The following is an 18040-nucleotide window of genomic DNA, read 5'->3' on the forward strand; positions in this document are numbered from 1 at the left end:
CTTAGAAATGTGCTATACAAATAACGTTTGCTTTGATGTGATTGGCCAGTCTATTTTCTTTATTTTTCTCTTCAATCTTTACCCAAACTTAAACTTTTTATCTTCCGTCCGTCTCTCTCTCTCTCTGTCTCTGTCTCTGTCTCTCTCTCTGTCGCTCTCTCTGTCTCTGTCTCTCTGTCTCTGTCTCTCTCTCTCTCTCTCTCTCTCTCTGTCTGTCTCTGTCTCTGTCTCTGTCTCTGTCTCTGTCTCTGTCTCTGTCTCTGTCTCTGTCTCTGTCTCTCTGTCTCTGTCTCTCTCTCTCTCTCTCTCTCTGTCTGTCTCTGTCTCTGTCTCTGTCTCTGTCTCTGTCTCTCTCTCTCTCTCTCTCTCTCTCTCTCTCTCTCTCTCTCTCTCTCTCTCTCTCTCTCTCTCTCTGTCTCTCTCTCTCTCTCTCTCTCTCTCTCCCTCTCTCCCTCTCTCCCTCTCTCTCTCTCTCTCTCTCTCTCTCTCCCTCCCTCAGGCAGGTGCTTTGCATTCCGAGGGGAGAGAGGGAACGATGAGCCAGCCATTGAGATGATTAAAGTGTCTCATCTCAAGTGAGTTCTAAGACCCCTTCAAAACGACACTCCGACACCCTTTTAACCACACCCTGCTTGAACACCACACCGCTCGTCTTATATTCAACTGTAGTGGTACTTAGGCGCGCAGCGGGGCATTTGTCAGACCTCCCAAATCACCCACGGGTGATTTGTTACCTGCAGCATAGGTGATTTGTAACCCACATCACAGGTCTGACTAAAGGGAGGTCTGACTTAAAGGGCAGTCCCCGAGGACCTATGGGGATTTGGGACATAAAGAATGAAGCAATATGCCACAAGAGGTCTCAGGTTACCGGGTATTTTATGATGGCTGAGAACAGTGGTGTGCACATACATTTAGAGGGGCAGGTGCTCAAGTGAAAAAAATGGCACCTTGTGCAGCGCGTGGAACCACCCAGTTGCCTTAATAGTGTGAGATTTATAGATTTTGAGGCCTAGAAGCTTTTGTATCAAGAATTGATAGACCTCGAGCGGCTTATTGCTTTTCTATTACGGTTACAAACATATAGCAATATTAACCTCATAAAACTATTCCTAATTAACAAAAGTAGCTACACTTTGCGCCGCTTTGCGCCCAACAGAGCGAGCCACACTTCCTTGTTTTTACTCGGCCAGTCTCTGTGACGGGGGAATAGGAGGCGCTTGGTGCCTTTACCAGGTCGCCCGGAGCCACACATTCACAGTCATTATGATCGCGGGCGGTGCTCTTAGAACTATATATTAACCCATTTTGACCTGAGATCAGATTCAAAAAATGTCTTCTACATCCTGACAGTTTTCTGAAAAAGCTCAGGCAATCAATTAATACAGTTGCAACCACTATATTAATGACAAGAATTTTCTGAACTATCCATTCAAATTATTCCATAGAGACCAGTTTGTCCAGTTTCAGAGAGTCCTGGATTTTCCTCCATCTGTCTGGATCGTAAAAGATGATAAAGATGTGACAGAAGAAGTGCCACTTGTCAGAGTTTAGAGTGAATTATAAAGTTTCACTGTGTTCCTGACCTTGTCTTGAGTCGTAAGAATAACAGAACAACAATACACAGCCAAAGCAGTGTGCGCTGACGGTCTTTGAAACCTCGCAGTGCAAAGTTGTCTGCAATTATCGCATGACACTGATGTCACTGACTCATCCATTCCTACCTCTAGCACAGTGGTTCCCAAAGTGGGGTCTGGGGACCCCCAGGGGTCCTTGAGAGAGTTCCAGGGGGTCCCCAGCTAAATGATAGATTAGGAACCAAATGGACCCTTATGGGTCTGTAACTCTGAGAGTGTACAAATGGAACCAAATGGACCCATCAGGGTCCATTTGGTTTCATTTGTACACTCTCAGAGTTAAATTAATATTGATTTTACAATATAAATTGGGGGTCAGGGTAGAAAGAAATGCCATTAAATGGGGGTCTGTAGGCTAATGCATGTCAAACTGGGGGGGTCCTTGAAATTATACGGGTTGAGAATCACTGCTAGAGCCGTACAAATCTTCTCTTAATGGGGTCCCTGGAATATCTATTCAAATGGGGGTCCGCGGGCTAATTGGTGTCAATTTGAGGTGGACTAGTGCAGGGGTTCTCAACGTTTTTGGCTGGGGACCCCCGGAAATGCTTTGGCCATGTCTCGCGGCATGTGTAAAATCAAGTGTAAAATCAGCCTTTACAACGGCATCAAGGCCCGCCAAAATTCAATTCAGTCAACTAAATCAACTGTAGATTTAGTCTACTAAAATCGTATCTTTACACTGCGCAAAAAGCATGGAATACGGATGTGTATATTACAGGAAACTCCCGTTAAACTTTCCAACAAACTCCGGTAAACTCCCGAATTGTACCATCACACCTGTATATTACCGTATATTACTGTATATGCTGCTAAACTTGAGGTTTACGGGCAAAATACAGTGCCCATAATTGCCCGTTATCTCCTCTTTTCACACATAGTGTGACTACATAGTCGACTAAAACTAGACTAACACTAAAATATTGCAGGTGACTAAAATGTGACTAAAGCTAAATAAACTATTCAAATGACAAAAATCTAAATTTGCTGTCAAAATGAACACTGCAGTTCTCTGTGTTTTATCATCACTATCACTTAATCTGGCCAGTGAAGTTGTAGGGAAGGATACACACAATCACACCAGGCATCTGCTCAGCAGTTAACACACACTGTACCTACTACCTATACACTTGGGCTCGGTCCAGATTGACAGGAGCAGCTGGTGGGTTTAAGGACGCTCAAGGACATGTAGGGGTAGTCGATCTTCCCAGCCAGCTCGGGATTTGAACCGCCAATCTTGTTCTTGTGCTCACAAAACCTGCTTTAACCTCCAGATTTCTATTACCGTGAGTAATGCTCTTTTCAAAATTGTTTATGTGGTAAAGAATCTGTGCTCAGCTTGACCCCCAGTTCTTTATCATTCGTTAATTTAGACCTGACGCCAAGAATATATATTCAAAGATTTGTGCCGCATTTTCATGATTTTTCAAAAATAGCAGACCTACAAGCTCGTAGCGCGCCACTCGGTGGCGCGCTATGAGCCTGTAGATCTGCTATTTTTCAATAGCTAAAGTATAACATAATGCTTAGTTAAAACACCAAAAGGGGTTCCCGCGCAGAATGGGTTAACCTCCAGATTTCAATTACCGTGAGTAATGCTCTTTTCAAAATTGTTTATGTAGTAAAGAATCATCGCTCAGCTTGACCCCAAGTTCTTTGAGTTGAGAGCGCATGCTAGTCTTTGAGGTGAGCTGCCATCGATTTGACCATAAATGACTGAGCACCTGTCCGATTGCCATAAAAGCTCTTACTGCAGTTATCTTTAATTCAATTAAATATATTCCTTCGTCATCTTCTTCTTCTTCTTCTTCTACTGAAAGTTACTTTGGGTGTTTGACTATGTTATTTATGGTGTTTGCGTACAGCAGAGGTGGGCAACTTTGACGATGGAGAGAGGGCCACTACATTTCCACACTCACTGCAGAGGGCCACGTTGCATATTACTGTCGTAGCAAAATTAGCCGATCTACAAGCTCAAAACGTGTCGCAATGCGACGCGTTTTCAGCTTGTAGATCAGCTATTTTTGCTATTATTTGAATTGAAATCCTGATTTTTTTTTTGCTATTTTTGAATTGGAATCCTGAAAAGTATATATTTTTAAATGCCTTTAATTATAGTTATGTTAACTTTATGAACTAAACACAAATACATTGGACATTAAAAACAACAAAAACAACAATAACATTTTAATTACTACTTATTAAGCTCCTAATTTAGACTGAAGTAATGAAAGCGGGTCATGTTTGCATGTTTGGAATTGTAACAGCTGAAATCGATAATATATCAGTATTCTCTTTTAACCCATTTTGGGGCGGGAACCCTTTTTGGTGTTGGCATTATGTTATGCTTTAGCTATTGAAAAATAGCAGATCTACAAGCTCATAGCGCGCCACCGAGTGGCGCGCTACGAGCTTGTAGGTCTGCTATTTTTGAAAAATCGAAGAACCACTGACATAGAAACATAGGCCCTCATTTATCAATCGAGTGTAAAATCTGGCCCAAATTCGAGTGTAGGATTCGTAGTACACCCACGTCGGGTCGGCATTTACAAAGTGATCGCAGACAGCTGTTTCTTCCTTAATTTCGTTCGGACGTTTATAAATGTGACGGCTGAAATCTATCTGGCACGCCCTATGAAATCAAGCCTCGCCCTCGTTTTTGCGACATGAACAACTGCAGTACGACCTTGGAAACCATAGTTACATGACGAAAAAAGTCAATAAAAAAGTCACCCCCACTCTCATACACACACAGACGCACGCACGCACACGCAACTTGCAAGTCCAACTGGTTTGTTGTAGCCTATCTTAAATAAATAAAGAACGAACACCTGTATGAATTAAATAAAGCTGTAGCTGTAAAGTACCCTGTCTGTTTCTCCTCTCGCCTCGCTTGCCTTGCTGCCCATACACACACACACACACACACACACACACACACACACACACACACGCACATACGGGCCGTGGCCCAGTCAGTTTAGAGCTGGCCCAACTGAGCCTTGTGCATGCAACTTTCTGGTTAGTAAACCACAGCATGCAAGCCGCCTTTGTTTTAAAATGGTTCCCCAAACCGTTCACAGTTCACACTTCTCTATCGGCCGGTGATGCGCCCCCCCCCCCCCCCCCCCCATGCTAATTTGCCCAGTCAATCATTTGATCCGCGCTACGCGCCTGCCGTGTGTTGTTAGTTGTAGCCTATATTAAATTATTAAAGTATTTATTCATTTAATATAGCCTACAACAATATATTACTGAACGAAAATCTGAACCTGCATGTGAACAATGAATTAAATAACAAATAGGCGCACACACACGCTGCTGTTTTCCTCCTCTCCTGTCCTGTCTGTCTCTATCACTGTGGTCCGTTCATGACACCGCGACCATGCACGTTCATGACAATCTATTTAGATTACCTCGCTAGTCTCAGTAGTCAACTGACAATTATATAAATGTGCAGCCTAAACCAGCCTCATGTGGCACACTGGCACTGGTGGGCTGGCAGCCTGGCTGGGTGGTTTAGCCTATACCTAACTCCGATGCGGTCAGCGGTCCCCAATTTTGCGCTGGCACGCCGGCACGGCACATTTTGGCATTCGAGCGACGCGTCGGGTTTATTAAACGAGGAGGAGATTGCACATAGGCTACTGTAACTCCAGAAAGACATCGGCCTGCTGTAGATTCGGCTACAGTAGGCTACCCATGTTGGGACTCTCCGCAGCTGCAGCGCTGCACTATAGCCTACTCTCCAACGTCCCGTCATGGAAATATCCTCAGCCCAAATCCTCGCATGTATGCGCTCATCATGCAAAACACTGTTTAAATGGCTTACGCATCTAACTTGCAACATTGTTTTTAAATGCGCGATTTTAATTGCTTGCTTGTAAAGTTGGAAATCTCCTACTAATTTCATATGACACAAAGACACATCGTTGATGTATTCCTTTACTTTTTTTTTTCTTTTTTACATTTAGCCCATATACATAGTTTTATATAAACATTTTAGGAGTGAATACATATGTTTCGATGCCTGTGACAGCCTCTCAGCTGGTCAAACAATGCTGCTCCGCTGTTCTACGACAGAAAAACAGGTGAGGACAAAGCGTACGACAGCTCCCGACCAGACGTGAGTTTTGTCTTGGCACAAGATCAAAATCAAACGTTGGCGCAAATGGTAAATGCCGAAAATTGCGGTAATTTCGGCGTACACCCATATTTTGGCGTACGCACGGTTGATAAATGAGGGCCATAGCTTTTTAAGAAAACTGTCAGGATGTAGAAGACATTTTTAGAATCTGATCTCAGGTCAAAATGGGTTAACCTGAGGGCCACATTAAGTGAAGGTGGGGGCCGCATGTGCCCCCCGCCTTCCGCCGCCAGTTGCCCATGCATGTTGTACAGTAATTGTACATATCAGTCATTGCAACATGCGTTTATTGTACATGACGTGGCCTCAAACCAAGCCATTGTAGTTGTCAGTGTTTGATCTAAGGCCTGATTTACACTGGCAGACAAATCTAGCCTGAATCAGATCTGTGCCACATCAAGATTGAAATCTGATTGGTTTAAATGGTCACATGACTCATTTAAACAAATCAGATTCCAATCTGGATGTGGCTCAGATCTGATTCAGGCTGGATTTGTCTGCCAGTGTAAATGGGGCCTAAGAGGCTACTCTGTTTCAAGAGTAGCTGCTATCTACCATTTCAATTTCAGTGGAATTTAATATCTTGAAGCCTGTGCCTGCCTGCAGTCTGGTCATTTGGAACCTTCCCCAGGCACGCCACTTGCGCCTCCAGTTAAACTCTGTCTGAAGAGTGTTGCTAGGCTACTGTGTTGAGATGTTTCTGTCAAAGGAGGTGGAGAATGGCCATTTGGAATAAATGGGTTTGTAGAGGGTCTAGATTCATTTGGCATCGAGCGTCTTAGAAGCTCTAAAGACCACAAAACTCACAAATCATTGAAGATGGAGTGCTGTGAATTACTTTTTCTGTTTTGTATGTGTCTATGGAGTTAAAGGAGAATTCCATGCTAGAAGGCTTTCTTACCTTTCTTTGTAGTTGTTACGTCCCCACCAAAGAGGTCCAGGTGTTATTTTGTGCAAAAGTGCATTTTTGGCTATTTCCCCTAATTTATAAGCCCTCAAAGGGGGTTGGCTTTTTGTGCTAATTCACTTATTTCCATTGAAATAAGTATTAAAGTGTGCCACTTGGGATACTATTTACATTATGAAGAGAGGATATTTTTTCAGCGATGGAAATAAGCGTATTAGCACAACACTCCAATAATACAATAATGCGCTTTTGCACAAAATAACACCTGGACCTCTTTGGTAACAACTACAAATAAAGGTAAGAAAGCCTTCTAGCATGGAATTCTCCTTTAACACATTCCATCCGTAGGACGTCTGGAAACGTCATAGGGAATCCAATCGACGGATGCATTGGACGTGTGTACACGTCCTAGCGCATCCTCAATGATACCAGGCGAGAGAAGAATATTCAGATTTTTTTCCTTTAAAAAAAAAAAAAATTTCAGTCAGACTTTCGGCCACCGTACGCTTCACTCAACTAGCATATTAGCTTCCCGTTCACTTAGCTGTTAACGCGGCAGAAAGAATGCCTCGTCTCTCCTAATCCAGGGAGCTCTCCGTGGTTTTGATCTGATGGATATATGTACTAGCACTTCATTTCTGCTCCTCATCCGCTTCTTGTTCAAAAATATGAACCCTTTTTGGATCATGTATCGTATACAATCCAATTGAGACCAAGGTCTCTTTTTCTATGGCGCCCTGTATACAGGGTTAGGGGTTAACCCCTAACCCTGTATACAAACAAAGAACAATTACAGCAATGATTTTACATGCATGACAAATATATAATACAAAAACACACATACACCAGAAAACAGAAACAGAATCAGAATCTTAAAAACACAAGCAAGTGCATACGCCTTCTTCTAGTGTGTGAGGTCAGTTAAAAATCTTTTAAAAATATCACATGAAACAAAGGACATCCAGCTTCAACTTGTTTTGACAGATATTCCATAGACGTGGAGCATGCACCCTGAAGGCAGTATCTCTCAGTTTAGAAGAGGTTTTTGGTACCTTCAACAGAAGCCTATCTTGAGATCTGGTACCATAACTTGAGGTATTGGGTTCTAGGCAGCTTTGTCAGATACAGGGGTAGTTTACCAAGTAGTGCTTTGTAAGTGAACAGGGTAGCATGTTGTTTCCTTCTAAGTGCCAGTGAAGACCATTCTACTGATGTGTATAGCGTGCAGTGATGGGTTCTGCTTACTTAAATAAAGTAAGTAAGTAAGCTAGCGCAATATTTCTCCGTTATTTTTCCGGGGGGAGGGGAGGGGGGGTATTTTTGGTTTCTTCCTGAAAGCTGAAAGCCTTTAAGTCAATAGGCCCAATCGAAATACACCACTTTAGTGACATCATAACATCATCCCCTCCCCTAACCCCTTCGCCATTATCATAGCTGTGGGCGAGGCTTAAGTTCAGGTGGGTGGTGCTAAGGTGCAGGTGTAACTGGTGGCTGTGGCCACATAAAAACGTAATTTTAACACTTTCTGTAAACCTTTTTTTGAAAAACGTCCCCAGGCAGTACCTGGTGGTGGTGTTCAGAGAGAAGCCTCTGGAGCTATGGGATGTCAGGACTGGAACCCTGCTTCGAGAGATGGCCAAGAACTTCCCCACCGTCACTGCCCTGGTAATGACACGTCCATTATATACCATACATTAATAAGAACTTCCCCACCGTCACTGCCCTGGTAATGACACGTCCATTATATACCATACATTAATAAGAACCTAACCACCGTCACTGCCCTGGTAATGACACGTCCATTATATACCATACATTAATAAGAACTTCCCCACCGTCACTGCCCTGGTAATGACCGTCCATTATATACCATACATTAATAAGAACTTCCCCACCGTCACTGCCCTGGTAATGACACGTCCATTATATACCTTACATTAATAAGAACTTCCTCACCGTCACTGCCCTGGTAATGACACGTCCATTATATACCATACATTAATAAGAACTTCCTCACCGTCACTGCCCTGGTAATGACACGTCCATTATATACCATACATTAATAAGAACTTCCTCACCGTCACTGCCCTGGTAATGACACGTCCATTATATACCATACATTAATAAGAACTTCACCCACCGTCACTGCCCTGGTAATGACACGTCCATTATATACCATACATTAATAAGAACTTCCCCACCGTCACTGCCCTGGTAATGACACGTCCATTATGTACCATACATTAATAAGAACTTCCTCACCGTCACTGCCCTGGTAATGACACGTCCATTATATACCACACATTAATAAGAACTTCCTCACCGTCACTGCCCTGGTAATGACACGTCCATTATGTACCATACATTAATAAGAACTTCCTCACCGTCACTGCCCTGGTAATGACACGTCCATTATGTACCATACATTAATAAGAACTTCCTCACCGTCACTGCTCTGGTAATGACACGTCCATTATATACCATACATTAATAAGAACTTCCCCACCGTCACTGCCCTGGTAATGACACGTCCATTATATACCCTACATTAATGATGCGTCCATTATATACCATACATTAATAAGAACTTCCCCACCGTCACTGCCCTGGTAATGACACGTCCATTATATACCATACATTAATAAGAACTTCCCCACCGTCACTGCCCTGGTAATGAATGACACGTCCATTATATACCATACATTAATAAGAACTTCCCCACCGTCACTGCCCTGGTAATGACACGTCCATTATATACCACACATTAATAAGAACTTCCCCACCGTCACTGCCCTGGTAATGACACGTCCATTATATACCATACATTAATAAGAACTCCCCCACCGTCACTGCCCTGGTAATGACACGTCCATTATATACCACACATTAATAAGAACTTCCCCACCGTCACTGCCCTGGTAATGACACGTCCATTATATACCACACATTAATAAGAACTTCCCCACCGTCACTGCCCTGGTAATGACGCGTCCATTATATACCATACATTAATAAGAACTTCCCCACCGTCACTGCCCTGGTAATGACACGTCCATTATATACCATACATTAATAAGAACCTAACCACCGTCACTGCCCTGGTAATGACACGTCCATTATATACCAGACATTAATAAGAACTTCCCCCACCGTCACTGCCCTGGTAATGACACGTCCATTATATACCATACATTAATAAGAACTTCCCCCACCGTCACTGCTCTGGTAATGACACGTCCATTATATAGCATACATTAATAAGAACTCCCCCACCGTCACTGCCCTGGTAATGACACGTCCATTATATACCATACATTAATAAGAACCTAACCACCGTCACTGCCCTGGTAATGACACGTCCATTATATACCATACATTAATAAGAACTTCCCCACCGTCACTGCCCTGGTAATGACGCGTCCATTATATACACCATACATTAATAAGAACCTAACCACCGTCACTGCCCTGGTAATGACGCGTCCATTATATACCATACATTAATAAGAACTGCCCCGCCGTCACCGCCCTGGTAATGACACGTCCATTATATACCATACATTAATAAGAACTTCCCCACCGTCACTGCCCTGGTAATGACACGTCCATTATATACCATACATTAATAAGAACTTCCCCCACCGTCACTGCCCTGGTAATGACACGTCCATTATATACCATACATTAATAAGAACTTCCCCACCGTCACTGCCCTGGTAATGACACGTCCATTATATACCATACATTAATAAGAACTGCACTGGTAATGACGCGTCCATTATATACCATACATTAACCTGTTTTGACCTGAGATCAGATTCTAAAAAATGTCTTCTACATCCTGACAGTTTTCTGAAAAAGCTATGTTTTTCATTTCGTTCTTCGATTTTTCAAAAATAGCAGACCTACAAGCTCGTAGCGCGCCACTCGGTGGCGCGCTACGAGCTTGTAGATCTGCTATTTTTCAATAGCCAAAGCATAACATAATGCTAACACCAAAAGGGGTTCCCGCCTAAAATGGATTAATAAGCGTTATAAAAAACAAATCTGTCCAGAACTCCCATGCCGATGCCTCGGGCGATGGTGTCCGTCGTGTGTATACTCTGCCTCCCTACCAGTGGCCGTTTGAAGGATTAGTCTGGAGACATTTCTCCTGGGCTCAGCAAAGGAACAGCTAGCTTCATTAGGGCTGAAGAAAGGCCCATAAAAAAGAAGAGTTATGCTGGACAAACTTTACGGTGTGGCAGTAAATTCCTCCGCAGTGCAAATAACAGCCCATGTAACCTTAATATTGCATGCCGGCTTCCCTCATTGTTGCCTCATTTCCATACTGATTGCGGCCTGCGGCGCGACGGACTGCAGCCCTCCGTCGTTATTCCCACTGTACGACGGGAGCCGGAGCTTATTTATAGTGTTGTTATGGACCTATTAGAGAAATACGTCTTATCTCCCGGCTCTATCTCAATATTTGTTTTATCGTTTATCGTGTGTGTGTGTGTGTGTGTGTGTGTGTGTGTGTGTGTGTGTGTGTGTGTGTGTGTGTGTGTGTGTGTGTGTGTGTGTGTGTGTGTGTGTGTGTGTGTGTGTGTGTGTGTGTGTGTGTGTGTGTGTGTACGAACAGGAGTGGTCCCCATCTCATAATCTGAAGAGTCTAAAGAAGAAGCAGATGGCAGCCAGGGAGGCCATCGCTCGGCAGACTGTGTCGGACGCTGAGCAGAGCATTGTGGAGTCGTCTGTCATCAGGTCAGCATCGCGGGCCAACCGCGCCTCATTAGCAGTCAAGTCATGGAAAAGCCTAGTGCAAGTGCGAGGGCACTGTACATTCCTGAGTGTTTTTTAACCTAGTTTGACCTGAGATCAGATTCTAAAAATGTCTTCTACATCCTGACAGTTTTCTGAAAAAGCTATGTTTCTATGTCAGTCGTTCTTCGATTTTTCAAAAATAGCAGACCTACAAGCTCGTAGCGCGCCACTCGGTGGCGCGCTATGAGCTTGTAGATCTGCTATTTTTCAATAGCTAAAGCACAACATAATGCTAACACCAAAAGGGGTTCCCGCCCAAAATGGGTTAAATAACTACCCCATGATATGGCCAGAAATCATATCATTTGATTTGATTCTATACACGCGTCACGTGATTCCTGTGAAACCCAGTAACTCTCGTTGATTTGTGTGATTACAGTAGCCAATGGAACGAGGCTATCCGTGACCGCCTTTGTTTTGTGTCTGCCCTATCGAGGCGATCAAACGGACTTTCTGTATGATGAAGTAGTGCATTTTGAAAAGAAAGGTTTAACCCATTCTGAACGGGAACCCCTTTTGGTGTTTTAACTAAGCATTATGTTATACTTTAGCTATTGAAAAATAGCAGATCTACAAGCTCATAGCGCGCCACCGAGTGGCGCGCTTACGAGCTTGTAGGTCTGCTATTTTTGAAAAATCGTGAAAATGCGGCAACAAATCTTTGAATATATATTCTTTCAGAAGACTTTTTTTTAATTTCGACGTCAGGCCTAAAAGGGTTAAACCAGCAGCTGTGGATGTAATATTAATCAGCAATAATAATCTTTATTGTCCCGGATAAGGATATTCATCTTCACAGGTCTGTCCAACAACACCCACAACAAAACAACACATGGTACAGAAAACATTACACCAAGACCATACAAAAACATCTATACATGGTCCCCAGTGCACAGTATACAGAACCATCCTATCGGCAAGGCAGTTTAGTTTGATGCCGCGATGGCTGAGGGGACAAAACTCCTACTAAAATTTACCTTTTTTCCATGGCAAGGCTCTCTATCTTTGTCCTGATGGCATGAGGGTGAAAAAGCGATAGGGGGATGATCAGTGTTGCGTGATATTGAAAGTGCTAGCCGTGTGATAAGGCCTTATTGTTCATTACCAGAACGTGTGGCTGTGGGAAGTCCCGATGATCTTGCCAGCAATAGGGGTAATACTGAAACGTTAGTTTCTATTAGCCCATTTTGGGTGGGAACCCCTTTTGGTGTTAGCATTATGTTATGCTTTAGCTATTGAAAAATAGCAGATCTACAAGCTCATAGCGCGCCACCGAGTGGCGCGCTACGAGCTTGTAGGTCTGCTATTTTTGGAAAATCGAAGAATGACTGACATAGAAACATAGCTTTTTCAGAAAACTGTCGGGATGTAGAAGACATTTTAGAATCTGATCTCAGGTCAAAATGGGTTAAGCATGTTGTAGAAACATGCGGACCAGTACAACAGATTCAACAACTACCAACCCGTTTTATCGTCAACAATTACAATACATAGAGTGTGGCGGCGTGATCTCTCCGTTTATCACCTCCACGCCTGTCTGCTGCCAGCTGCCCTCGCAGCTCCGCCACGCCTGTGCCCACACTGCCAAGCTGTGTGCCCTGCTCCCAGCTGCCCTTGCAGCTCCGCCACGCCTGTGCCCACACTGCCAAGCTGTGTGCCCTGCTCCCAGCTGCCCTTGCAGCTCCGCCACGCCTGTGCCCACATGACTGCCAAGCTGTGTGCCCAGCCAAAGCACCTGCTGATGACCCACTCACAGCGTCGCAGCCCCAGCCATTTTTATAATCTTAAAAAAAAACTAGCCTAAAAAACCAGACCCGTCTGAAGTGAGTGGTGCTGTACTGTACTTTTCAGTATTACGCACGATTCCATAGTTAACTGTGACCTTCGGTCGCAATAAATACATCTCCGCTACATTTCCGTGACTACATTATTTGGGGGTGAGTGTCGGGCCCCGGACAATAGTATTTAATAGTGTTTACAGAAGTTGTCATGACACACATTTATGTGGAATTGTTAGTGTGAAAAATATACCAGACAGAGAACGAGGTTCTCACCGGAGACCTAAGTCAACAGAGTTAAAGCTGCTCCTGGATCAGACAGGAGACCTAAGTCAACAGAGTTAAAGCTGCTCCTGGCTCAGACAGGATAAGACATCAGATAAAACAGATCCAGGCGCTTGTGGTCCAAGCACTTTAGTAAAAGCTGCTCCCTCTTTTGACTCGAGTGCCTGGATGTGTTATCTGAAAAATATACCAGTCAACATTAAACAATCACAGCAGTGCACAGAACAATGGTACATTTGTACACTCAGGATTTAGCAGTGGGAGTCTTTTTTTTCTTTTCTTTTTTTTTTTTTAATTAATTTGTGGCTTATTGGAGTTTAGCAGTTCTTTCAAAAGCACCATGGGAAGCTTTTTAATTGATCAATTAAAAACATATTTTGATGATTGCAAATGTTCATACAGAGATGCCCTAGTTTATACCCAGCCTCCGGTAATATATGCACTACATTGTTTTGAATATCAGAGACAATCACAACCTCCAATTTTGGTGGAGATAAAGTGTGTGTGTGTATGTGTGTGTAGCGAGGTACTGCTCAGTTTCAGCCATTATAGGAAGCCGCTCAATTTGGAGGAGGCGTTGTTTCCTTTATCCATGATTTATGTCTGCTGCCCTGTGTCCGACATGTCAGCTGTACTGTATGTAACGATGCTTTGCCATCCATGCATGTTGTAACTGTGGCTGCTCTCCCACTGTCAAACTGCACTGGCAGTGTTTATGTCCTTTGTACAAGGTATTCCTGTACTTCTCATTATGTGGACATAAATTTACATTTCATGTGTGTGCGTGTGTGCGTGCATGTATTGCCCTCACAGTCTCCTGCAGGATGCGGAGAGTAAGACGGAGACCAGTCAGAACATCTCTGCCAGGGAACACTTTGTGTTCACGGACACAGATGGACAGGTGTACCACATCACCGTGGAGGGCAACACGGTGAAGGATGGAGCGCGGATCCCCCCTGACGTGAGTCCATATATGTACACTACAGCTCTTTATCGCATACTTTTTACTTCAGTGAAAGTATCAATACTGCAATATAGAAATACTTCGTTGCAAGTAAAAGTCTTGAATTCAAAATGTACTTGGGTAAAAGTACATAAGTATTGGTATCAAAATGTACCCAAAAGTAGAAACGATGCAGAATGTCCCATTTCAAGTTTTCAAATGTTTAAAAAGATTTTGAAAATAGCAGATCTACAAGCTCACAATGCGTCACAATGTGACGCATTGTGAGCTTGTAGATCTGCTATTTTCACATCTATATAGGGCTGAAGTGGCTAATGTATGTTTTGTAATAATAATCAAACTCTACGAAGTAACTAACTAGTAACTAAAGCTTTCAAATAAATGTAGGAGTAAAACCTACAATATTTGCCTCTCAAATGTAGTGGAGTAGAAGTAAGTGCTGAAAATGGGGAATGCTCCACTAAAGTAAAAATACCTCAAAATTGTACTAAAGTACAGTACCTTAGTAAATGTACTTAGTTACTTTCCACCACTGTTGCTGAGCTCCACTGAACGACACGGCATGGCGAGACGACACGAGTTGAGAATAGTCACTTTCTGACAAAGAACAGCTAATCAGAGGGCAGATCTAATTAGGTGTTTTTATTAGTTTTTGTATTGATCACAACGGCAATCAAAAAGCGATAATTTGGTGTAGATAAGCAGTCTCGTTGTTCCATCCACCCACCGTAAAAAATACAGAAAAGCATTATGGGAATAAGTGAGTGTACCTGTGTCTAGCCAGCCACTATGGATTTTGCCTGGGAAAATAAATAGGAGATGGAAGCATTTTTATTATAAATCCTTGCGTTGGAGTGGACGGGCTGGAGTTCTTTTGGAGCCCATGATTTCCGGGTGTATTCTTCTCTGCAAGTCATAGCATCATTCATAGGTTAGCCAAGAGCGCCCTCTAGCGTAATCACTGGAAACACCAGATGACATAAATCTACGTCGATGGCAGTGAGTCAAGCGTCGGGTTTGAGACAACCTCACATCACCAGACTTTCCACCTTGTGTGATCCGGTCTAGACCGGATGGTAAAAAAACAAAAACAAAACTCTAATTCCGGTTTGTGGTTTCTGGCTTTCCCCCTGTTTTTTTGGTCCCCCCTGTTTGTTCTTAGTCTCGCCAGTCACTACGAGTTGGAATAAAAGATGGATGTACCAAACAAACTATTCCAAGAAGTACTTTAAGAAACGTGTCGGATTCATACGCCGCATCAAGGCTTTTATTGGCTGTGTCCGAGCAGGAAAATAGCGTTATAGCGTTTGTTCAGCACCAAGTGTCACTGTTGCACAGCCTAACACACAGACACACACAGGCCAGGGAGGAGGGTTTGTACAGCACAGTACAGTACAGTACAGTACAGTACAGTACAGTACAGTACAGTACAGTACAGTACAGTACAGTACAGTACAGTACAGTACCACTCACTTAAGACAGGTCTGATCTTTTAGAACTGTTTCTTTGCCGAACCTGGTGGCGACAGTGGGACATTAACTAAATTATAAAATAAAATTACATTCTCAGCATTAACCAGGGTTTTAAGAGTAAAATGGCCTGCATTTGTTAAGTGGACTGCAACGCTTTTGTCCAAAGCAATTTACAATGTGCACATTCACCCATTCACACACTGATGGCGGAGGCAACCGCATGCAAAGGAACCACCCTCATGGAAAGCAGTTATGGGTTCAGTGTAGGGCCGGGACTTTAACGCGTTAATTGAGATTAATTAACTACAGAAAAATGAACGCGTTAAAAAAATGAACGCATTTAATCGCACCTTTTTTTTCACCGCGGAACGTTTCTCACTGTGTTTCTAGTAGTACTGAATTGGCTGCGGCACGCGAGCTGCAGCTGCAGCAGCAGCAGCTGTTGTTCACTCTACACTACAGGCTACAGCTCCGTCAGAAAGCCCAAAATCCAAACCCAAATGAATCTAATGAAGAAGCCGCTTATATCGCTTTTGCTCCATGGATGGGACATTTAGATGTAAAAGCTATCGGATGGACGCGTGGATAGCGGCATGGCTGTGTGCAATGTCAGAGGGAAAGGATCCATTTATGACCAACGTTAGCTTATATGCTAGGCTTGCTAGCTGCTTCAGTTTAACATGTCTCACAGACCACCGGAGACGCGCGGTGATTTCACCACAGCACGAAGCTGTCAAGCTGTCCTCGATGCGAAACATACTGAAGTAGCAAGCGACAAGCGTGGGTCAGCCCCAACCTCATGTGAAATGTTTCCCCCATAATAAAGTTGTTTTTATTTGTTCTCATGCCCCGCCATGTAAAGCAGATTTGAGTATTTCATATACACACTGAAGACACTATATAGGCACTTGCTGCTCTTGTTTATCTGTTGGGATAAAAAAGTTGTATTGCTTAAAGGGGAATACCACTCATTTTCAACATTTTTCTATGGAGTTGTGTGCACTGGAAATAATAAAGTCCCCCCATTATGTGTTGCCTATAGAACTGGAGGTCTGAAAAAAACAGTAACATTATGAAGTACATTTTTGTGATGTCACTGAGATGTACTTCATAATGTTACTGATTTTTTTCAGACCTCCAGTTCTAGGCAACACAGAATGGGGGGGACTTTCTTATTATATCCACACAACAACTCTAAGGTATATTAATGACAGTAAAATGTTGAAAATGAGTGGAATCCCGTAGTCACTATTCACTGGGATACCAAAAAACATTTGAAAAAAAAGGTTTCTCACTGTTCTCGGGTTGAATATTGATATGCGATTAAAATGCGATTAATCGAGATTAATTAACTACAAAGCCTCTGATTAATTAGATTGATTTTTTTAATCGAGTCCCAGCTCTAGTTCAGTGTCTTGCTCAAGGACACTTTGACACTAAACCAGGAACGGATTGAACCTGGAATGTAGCAGTTCCCAAATGGCCACTCTACCTTTGAGCCTACTCTATCTTGAGCCACAGATGTCCCATGAAAGTGAGCTATCACCTAGTAAAGCTGCCTGAGTGCAGATTGAACGATGATTACCAATCCTCAGAATGCTCTCAGAACCATCCTCACAAGGCCGAGTCCTCGCGGTGTTGTTGCTGCTCTCTAGTTACTTGATGAGCCATGATGTCACTGGACAGATAAATGGTTAATGTTGCATTTATATAGCGCCTTTATCCAAGGCGCTTTACATAGATGTGTGCATTACATTCACCCACACATTCATACACTGATGGCGGTGGAAACCATGCAAGGCACCAACCAGCACATCAGGAGCACTTAGGGGTTCAGTGTCTTGCTCAAGGACACTTAGACACTAACTCTGGGGGAGCCCGGGTTCGAACTGGCGACCTTGCGGTTACCATCCGGAAACTCTACCCCTGATCCACCGTCGCCCCAATGATTTGATGATTTGAATGAACTTGCAAGTAAAATACTGTTATGAAATGCCTACAGATCGCTGACTGTGCGATAATGGCGAAACATACGCTTCCAAATGTT

General features: G+C 43.3%; 1 protein-coding gene across 1 annotated transcript in view; it reads left to right on the forward strand.

Annotated features, from left to right (window-relative positions):
• The window catches only part of wdr11 (WD repeat domain 11), a gene marked incomplete at its 3' end in the record, with an annotated part of 212767 nt that overhangs the window by 150707 nt on the left and 44020 nt on the right, over positions 1–18040 (forward strand). Inside the window, exons 13-16 of the mRNA XM_079512909.1 lie at positions 500–575; positions 8248–8356; positions 11313–11434; positions 14371–14518. Coding sequence (XP_079369035.1) covers positions 500–575; positions 8248–8356; positions 11313–11434; positions 14371–14518 — 455 coding nt within the window. The remainder of the gene's footprint in view (positions 1–499; positions 576–8247; positions 8357–11312; positions 11435–14370; positions 14519–18040) is intronic.

Source organism: Electrona antarctica (assembly GCF_951216825.1).
Source record: "Electrona antarctica genome assembly, chromosome: 10".
NCBI classification, from domain to species: Eukaryota; Metazoa; Chordata; class Actinopteri; order Myctophiformes; family Myctophidae; genus Electrona; species Electrona antarctica.